The sequence below is a fragment of the Nuphar pumila genome, chromosome 4 (assembly GCF_984573655.1).
Source record: "Nuphar pumila chromosome 4, dmNupPumi1.hap1.1, whole genome shotgun sequence".
Taxonomy (NCBI): Eukaryota; Viridiplantae; Streptophyta; class Magnoliopsida; order Nymphaeales; family Nymphaeaceae; genus Nuphar; species Nuphar pumila.
Genome location: NC_143252.1, coordinates 144,771,954 through 144,781,395, shown reverse-complemented (window position 1 = coordinate 144,781,395; position 9,442 = coordinate 144,771,954). Strand labels below are relative to the sequence as shown.

The 9,442-nt window shown below is 39.4% G+C and overlaps 1 protein-coding gene across 1 annotated transcript; it reads right to left on the bottom strand.

The window, feature by feature from the left end:
• Window positions 1-298: 298 nt before the first annotated feature.
• LOC149841491 (uncharacterized) lies at window positions 299-4,385 on the bottom strand. Its single transcript, XM_090004815.1, has 3 exons — window positions 2,747-4,385; window positions 2,154-2,593; window positions 299-2,020 (listed from the first exon to the last, which is right to left on the bottom strand). Exons 1-3 carry the CDS (start codon window positions 4,286-4,288, stop codon window positions 481-483), a joined length of 3,522 nt encoding a protein of 1,173 aa, XP_089860941.1. The 5' UTR covers window positions 4,289-4,385; the 3' UTR covers window positions 299-480.
• Between the last annotated feature and the right edge of the window lie 5,057 nt (window positions 4,386-9,442).

The following is a 9,442-nucleotide window of genomic DNA, read 5'->3' as shown; positions in this document are numbered from 1 at the left end:
CAAAATATTTATATTTTTTGCTTTTTTATCATGAAACTATCAATTAAAATAATTTGAAATTTTGGAAAAAAACAGTGAAAAGAAATAATGATAAACTATAAAATATACAGAAAAATTTTCTCCTTGCGAACTAAGATGCAACAATACCCAAAGTCTCGTAGTTGATTCTTATGTACATTTATAAAAATAACCATGATCGTGACAATTAATTCATGAAACCACCAACATACACACAAACAAAAGGAGTGACATGCACATGCACACAGAGGAGAATGTAGATAAATTACAAAAAAAATACTTAGCAGAAATGCATTCATTAGTTTAATGTACAAACATTGGTTGCAGTATAGATGAATTGCTCTTTGCAAGGTATTTGTGTTACAAATTATTCTCTTAAATAGAGGCATAATTATGGCCAATTTGCTTCCTGCCATTGCTGCAACAATCAATAAGCCATGAAAGATTTAGAAACAGGGTCTTTCATGACAAAACTAAAGCTTCCAAGTATTCATCAATATACGCCAGGCATGGCCAATGATCTGTCCTGACTCGTACTAGTGTTGAAAATTCACATACCTCCATTTGGAGAAGGAGATGGAACCGAGGGGGAAGAAATATCAGAACAAGTATGTATCCCATGTTTCTCTTACTGGGATGTAAATGGGTTTCCATGTCTTTTTCATCAGGAATATATTTCAGCTGAAGAGGCCCACTGTCATATGGAACCAAACTCCCAACCTCACTTGAAGGCTTTGAAGACTCTTCCTTCCAGAGAACATCCTTAATTATTCCACTATCCCTTACCACCTTTACAAGAGGCTCACCTATGACACTTACGACGAAGCACGCCAAAAAATGCTTCACTGCCCCTATGATTACACCAGATGGGGCTTCTAACAACTTTACAGATCTTGTTCCGTTAATAGCTGCCACACCTTTTCCACCTTTCAGCGGAAAGGTTTCTCTGCCAAAGTTACTGGCTTTTCCACATGCCTCCCACAGTGAATGGAAAAGATCTGAGTAATACTCAGGAAGTGCCTCCTTTGGAATCTCTGAAGGAACAGGGGCCTTGACAAACATGTCTTCAATACCCACTGTGACATTATGGAGCTTCCCGCAGATGGTTTGACCATTATCTATATTTGCCTCAATTGTAACATTGATTGCTCCCGGTACTGGCTCACGAGGCTCCAATTCAATTAACACCAATGCTCTAAACGCATCCCGTTGCTTCACATTGTCAAGCGAGAGATCTAAACATTCTTTCTGCTCAGGTTTCTGTCCACCTTCAGAATAAACAACAATAGAAGTTTGCTCATGGTGATTTGTTGAGAAATCATCGCCATCGGTTGATGATTCAGCAAGAAGGAAAGGAATTCGGAATGGTGGAATTTGACCATACTGCAATTGAGATGAAAAGGTAATAGTTATTGCATATAGTGCCAGTTGTCTCTCAGTTCCATCTGAATGTGCAACTTGTGAATCAAGGCCCAAAAGATGGTGTAAGGGTGCAGATTTAAATCTCAGTATGCAAGGGACTTTGATTTTGACTCCCGGCATGTGGCAGAAGTCGGGAATAATTGCAAAATGCCTTCTGAGTGTTCCTAACACTTCTGCAACCTTTGAATCCATAACCCGCAATGGCCTCTGAAGCAGATGCTTCATCTCAGATTCTATGACACTTAAACCATCCGAAGCAACCCCACCCCCAAGATCTATGTTGATGGTGGATGGGCTGTCCCTGATGCCTAAAAGATCACTATGACTACTATCTTCTATTGCCTGACCAGGTATAGTCAAGGACCATGATTGCTTGACAACGAGTGGTACAACCCGATCAAAAAGAATATAAGAAGAAATATCATGTGTTCTCTTAATATCACGGAAAGCTCTAGGAGATTGTGACTGGAGGAAGGAGGAAAGGTGGGTAGATGATGCATCACCTGGAAGCTGATCACCAAGGTTGAGAATGTGCCTCAGTTTCTTCCCAGGAATGCATACAAGCATCCTCAGGTAAATCCTGAAAGCATCATTCAACTTCAGATCAGAAAGCCCATGGTGCTCAATACGATTTGATTTCAAAAGTTCAACAAATAACGCAGCCAAAACGAACAACATACATAAAACAGCAGAGTGTAAACCTTTAGACATACCTTGCATTATCACGAACCTCCAAGTCTGGAAAGAACTGACAAAAGAAGGAAAGAAGGCGTGATAGCCCAATGAAGATCCTAGAACTGTGATGATGCATAAGCAACGTCCTGCATATGCTTAGCACTTTACTTCCTTGTGACCAGGCCATCACTCCATTTTCTGGACCATAATTTTCCACAAGAGTAACTGTGAACGTTGCAAGCAACTCCAGTAAAGAACGAGGAGGTATTGCTTCATTCTCTGCAATTCTGTCAAAGATTGGGAAGTATGATGCCAGCCATTGATCTGGGGCAAGCTTGCCAAGCAACCGCATGTCAAACGTTTGTAGCATGCGTTCTCCCAACCACTGATGCGAGCTACAACTCAATAATCGATCAACAAAGACGACAATAACAGGAACCAATCTCCGAAACTCAAGCAATGTCTTAACTAGCATACTCTGTACAAAATGAAATAAAGTCCAGAGAAGTTACACCAAGGAATCTAGACTATAAAGAGCAATTATAATAAAAGATCCTCGAGATGCAATTTTTCAGAAGAAAAATTGAAATGCTCCTCCAATATTGCATTACAACAGTATGAGAAAGCATACCTGCAGCATGCTGAAGCTTGCGGACTCCGTGAAAACCTTTATGACCAATGCATCAGGTACTCCATGATGTGCAGCACTTATTGAAAACTTATGCAGCATTCGAAAGGCTACCATGGTCTCCGTGCTATTCGGCGGCAGCCATTTGAATGCCGAAACACAATCAAGCCCATCTTCGAAAAGCTTTGTTATCGAGAACCCATTTTCCAAATCCCCCTCAAAACCTCTCTTCTCCACACTGGGCTCTTCGGACCGCTTGCTGACATGAGGAGGAAGCAACACGACCAGAGAACGGTCAAGATGGATGATACAGTGCACCAGCAAATCCAATTTGAGTGCTTTTAGTGCAAGGGGATCGAATACATGCGGGTAGAATTGAGAAGCCATGGGAACGATAGTGTGCTTTCCTTCATTCTTCAGACACAATTCTTCAAAACCCAACAACCAATGCATTGCCAGCAACCGAAACACGAGTTGCAGAGAAACCTCCTTAGAGATCAACGCCAACCGACGTGCAATTCCACCCTCTTCGCCGTCGAAAGCATCGGAGAAGTGCGAGTACAGCATCAAAACAATGTGGCAGAGTATAGGATTATAGGAGTAGAGCAAGCCAGAGAATTGCACCTTCAAGAGCGAAACCTGCAGCCCTAACGTCATTGCAACACCCATAAGCATCGACATGAACTCCAGCAACCCGCAGGGCGTGAGAAGTAGCGGCCGCTCGAGAAGGAACGCGACCACTCTCCGTAGCTCCTTCATATTCAACGAATTAAGCTCCCTCCCTGCAACCGAACTGACCCCATTTTTTAATTCCTCTCCGGACGACGAATTCACCACAGAATTGGGAACATTAAAAGGGATCAAAGGGATCGAAGTCGAAAGGATCGAAGCGGAGGAAGTGGCAGGTACACCAGATTTCGCGCGACCCATCGAGGAAACAAGGTTGTTTACAATGGTGGTCAGGAGAAGGATGTAGTTCTGAGCGGCGTGCGTCCTCTCGCTCTGGCAGAGCGTCCAGAGATGACCCAGAATCTCGAAGAGCAGACAAGGGTAGGCTCGCTCGAGCTCGCGGAGACACTCACAGGCGACGGCCCGAGCGTGGCGGTCGGGGCCATGGTTGGGCCTGTTGATGATGGTCAGAAGCAGCGCCACCAAGCTCTCGAGATGGTAGGGGGCTGCGCGGAGGCCGTCGGCGACGATCACCACCGAAGTCATCGACACCATCATCTGCTCCTTCAACGCGTACGTTACAGAGACGCCATCGACGGGCGCCTGAACGATGGCCCGGAGCGCCTGCACCACGCTGCCGAGGGCGGGCTCGGCGTCGGAACGCTGGATCAGGACGTCGGAGAACTCCTCGATGAAGATGATCAATTGGGGTTTGAGGGGGAATTCCTTTCTCAGGATGGTGTTGAGGGCGAGTTCCAGGAGGGAGGGGGACGGGTAGAGCGTGAACCACTTAGTCTGTCTCGCGTTCCCGGATTGGAAATCCTCGATTAGGGATTCCCACTCTGGGACGGAAAGCTGCTTCCCTGGCTTCTCCATGGGGCTCAGAAGTTCAGGGGTGAGATGGGGGATCTGAAGAACAGGAGGGTCGGAAATGGGGTTTCTAGTTTGTACTTGCTCCTGTTCTTCATCGCGTTCTTGCACTAGATAGGTCCAATTTCAGATGGGGAACCATAGAAACGCCTCGATGGGATGCGCATAAGATTTCTGATTCTTCTTTTTGAAGTTGGAAGAAACAGAGGAAGCTAAGAATTCGGAGACGTTAGCAGTTGAGAGAGAGACCCAATTGGGAGTTGAGAGAGACCCAATTGGGAGTTGAGACCGCCTGCACCTTAGTCACTTCAAGTTTTTGTTAATGGGGAAGCTCGCTTCCTCGTGTGTTTACAAAGCGAGAAACTCCTTGCATCAATGAAAGGAGGAAACTTTGAAAAACCCGCTTCTAACTATGAGAAACTCGTTTCCTTATGCTTCACTCATTGATTCCGTGTCTCTATTTTTTTGGTATCTATGGTCTACAGGATTCAGCTTTCTAGCCAAGATCCCGAGGTGGCCCATTAGGCTTCCCAGCCCATACATGGTTAAGCTGGCCTTTCTAGCAAGGAAGAATTTTATGATTGCACGAGCATGGGTAACGTTTTGTTCTTCAAAATCAGATTTCCATCGATGGTCACCGCTTTGAAGGTCAACTACCAGCCAAATAGGGACAATAACGCTTTGAAGGTCAACTACCAGCCAAATAGGGACAATAACAACCAAAGATGTTATATATATATATATATATATATATATATATATATATATATATATATATATATATATAGAGAGAGAGAGAGAGAGAGAGAGAGAGAGAGAGAGAGAGACACGAAAGACCGACGTTCCTTATCTAACAATCGAGTTTTTCATTGATCAAACTTTACTTATTGGATTTTTATCGTAGATACTTTGGATTATGAACTTTTTATCTTTAGATGCATTTTTAGAGCGTTAAAAATCAATAACCCACAATACTTTGTATTGTAAAGTTTTAAATGCATCATGAGCTGTCGATTTTTTATGTTTCGAAAAACATGTCTATATGTCGTAAAGTCTTCGTGTAAAGTTTATTTTTTTACTACATAAATTATAAATTATAAATTATAAATTATAAATTATAAATTATAAATTATAAATTATAAATTATAAATTATAAATTATAAATTATAAATTATAAATTCTAAATTATAAATTATAAATTATAAATTATAAATTATAAATTATAAATTATAAATTATAAATTATAAATTATAAATTATAAATTATAAATTATAAATATATGAGGTTTGATCGATGAGATGCTCAAGTAGTGGAGGAGAGTCACCTTCCTTTGGTTGGACGATCCTCCTTCAATATATATATATACCCATTAGAAAACATGTCAAACCTATCCGCCACATGTTTTATTGGATTTTTGGTATTTTTTTTATTCTTACCATACAAATGTGATCTACATGCTTGTTTTTATAAGAATTAGTTCTTGGAGCATTTGATTTTGATGCATAAATAGGTTTTTATAGGTTTCAAACTTCAACGGCTTACAATTTTTATAAATTTTTTAGGCTTCGAGTACCATTTTTTCTATCAAAAATTCATGATCAAAGTGTTGATTTTTATTAAATCAAGCATGTTGAACACATCTGGATGGTCAGAAGTTTGAAAAAAATATCAAAATTTTTTCATTGGGTAGGTTTGGCATGTTTTTTAGTGGGTAGGTTTTCATTTATATATATATATATATATATATTTATATATACCTACAAAATACAAAACTTACTAATGAAACATGATAGTGGATTTCTAGTGTTTTTTTCGAAATTCTAACCCCGTAGATGTATTCAACACAGTTGATATACTAGAAATGCTTCGGAATCAAATGTTTCAAGAAGTGATTCTTATAGAAACAAGCATATAGATCGCATTTGTACGATCGAAATTTAAAAAAAAAACACCTGACATTCATGAAAATCCAATAGCATGTTTTATTTAGTACGTTTTGTATTTTGTAGGTTTCTATTTTCCATATATATATATATATATATAGAGAGAGAGAGAGAGAGAGAGAGTAGGTGCTTACTGCAAACGAATGGTAGTTTTTGAGGTATTTTTCACAAATAGAAAATGATGATATTGTCCCTGCAAAATGGCACATTTTCTAAAATACCTAGAAATTTGACAAAATCTCCTGCATATCAAAAATCATTGTTTTCTGTCTTTTTTAGGATATTTTTGTCCTTCGCACATGTGAATCTGATGAGGTTTGTCTGATATATAGCTATGCTATAGAAAGTTTGCAACCCTTCAACAAAAAGGAGATTTTGCGAACATCCGCAAATACAGTACAACATTTACAAATATAATACAAACTTCATTAATATAACCTGTGAACCTCAATTAAGTAAATAGTCCTTGAGGAGCTCCACAAATATGTGTGACATTCATAAATACCTCTTGTGAATGTCTTTGAATCGCAGTATGATGAGACCTCTACAAATATAGTATGACCTTCACGAATATAACCTGCAAACATCCTTTAACTAAATACTTCTCTAGGAGGTTTGCAAATGTTTGTGAACATTCACAAATACCTATTGTGAATGTTTCTGACTATCGTAAAGTTCGCAAATACAATACGACCTTCGCAATTACAGTTAAACTTCACGAATATAACCTACAAACCTCATTTATGTAATTACTCTTCGAGGAGATCCAAAAATGTCTTCTTACATTCACAAATACATGTATATGCAGATCTTGTGCCTCATTTGTGGACTTTTCGAACATTCGGACATTAGACAAGAGATTGGAAAATTTTTTGAAGACTTAAATGTAAATCTGCCTATTATTTTATAAATTACTGAACTAGCATTAAATGTGATGTTACAACATTTAAAAAGTGATGATTCACATCTTAAGGTTTTTTTTCTCATTCCAGGGCTTTGTTTGTGGTTCTCAACCCCTTTTGCCCTACTGTGTTTTCCATGACAAATTTTTTTGATGACTATTTTCAATGATTGTTTTTCAACAACTATTTTCAACAGTACTTCATCAATCACTTTTTTAGAGTTTGGGACATCATCGACGACAAGATATTTCGTATACATATCTTCAATAGTTGAAACAATTATTTTTGAAATTTTTGACATGAATATGTTATTGTAACTAAAAATTGGCATGAATGAGTTATTTTGGCATTCACTCTTTCTATTTTTTTTTTACTTTTAGGTATGCATGTTTATCCTATGCATTGCATTTAAAATTGATCATAAATTTATATTTGTTTTCCTATATTTTATTTAATATTTGGCATCAGATTTTTCATTTAAGGTTTTTGTCATAGATATATATATTTGTTGGTGTTGTAGATGATTATATATATATTTGTTGGTGTTATGGATGATTTATGTTTGTTTCTATCTTTTATTTAATATTTATTGGTGTTTGCTTTTATATCTTTATTTTGCTCTCATATTAGGTAGGATTAATGTTGGGTTGTAGGCTAAATTGTTTGCAAAATACTTTGGCTATGACACGTACTCAGACTGGATGACCTGCCATATAGATGATATTCTCCAACAAAAGAATTAGTAATTACTTTACACGTGTCTAAACTCGATACATACTTGTACATAAGGGTGGGCAACGGGTCGGGCAACCTGATGGGCAAAGCTGACCTAGCCCGCCATGGGCTAGGTTTGAGCCAAGGTTTTAGGCTCGGACCCATTAGGTACCGGGCCAAAACCCGACCCATTATATACATGTGGGGATGCACACGAGCCAAGCTCAAGCCGAGCTTGGCATGTTCAAGCTTAGATCGCTCACTTAACATGGTGATCAGGCTCGGCTCGGCTCGAGCTCGCCCTGAGCCTGAACCATTAGTGTTCAGGCTTGGCTCATGTCAAGCTCGATTTGGGCACCTTACAAAAAGAAATCCCTGCTCTACCAAAAGGTGGTTGCCTTATCAACTCTTTCAAGCTCCCAGGCTTAGCCTTCGATCTTGTGTCCTCCCAATTCTCACTAAACCTTTGAGAAGTGTTGCACAAAATAATAGCAGAAACATCTCCAATTTCACCTAGTTGAACATTCAGATGTCGCTGACACTTCAAATTCATCTCATCCACATCATGATACAACCTCACAAATTCTATGGTTCTTTCTTCAAGGATAAATCCTCAAATCAAATCCACGAAACCCATTTAAAAACATACACATATCCATCAAAAATTCAAAAGCAACCCACTTTCATCCAACCCTGAACAACAACACATGAAAATGAAAGATACCCAATTGATAGTATGACCCACATTCGTAAGATATATCTTGATTTCCTCAAATTAGATCTTCATCATTCGACTCGTTAGAGTCAATTGCGGCTGCAAAGAGGTGGGGACCGTTAGGAAACCAGACAGGTGCCCTGATCGGTTGGTTGAGATCCCAAAGCTCCCTTTCATTCTCTCCTCACAAAGGGAGTCCCCTGATGCATTGGGGTTTTCTATGCCCTTGGTTTTTCAGAGAGAGGGAGATGGGAGAGAGGGAGAGGACTCGACTGGAGAGAGGAGAAAGGGAGGGGCTCGAGGGAAAAAGGGATGAGGCTCTCAAGGTTAAGAGGGATGGGACTCAAGGGAAATATGGCAGGGATGGGGCTCAAGGGAAATCTGGTAGGGATGGGGCTTGAGGTAGAGGGATGGGGCCCGAGGGAGAAGGATGGGGCTCAAGAGAGAGGGACGTAGCGTATTTTAATTTTTAAATATTTAATATATATATATATAATAAAATAAAATATAAACCAAGCCTTATCGAGCTTGATAGGCCGATCAAGCTCGGTCGAGCCTGAGAGCTTAGTTCAAGCTTTGGCTCATTTACGAGATGAGTTGAGTCTGAGCTAGCTTGGTTTGTTGTGCATTCCTATATACATGGGCCAGGCCTGGGTTCATGGGCTACTGGGCGAACACGATGGGCCTGAGTTATTTATTATTATTTTTAATAATATAAAAACAAAAAATTAACTATTGCATTGTAACTTGGTAACTGTTACCATTTACCTAATTAGTTAGATTAATTTTATGAAAACTAGAAAGATAATTAATTGGGTGCATGGGAAGTTGAGAACTTGTTAATTATTATAATTTACAAATAGATTTTGGCTGGGTCGGGCCAGAC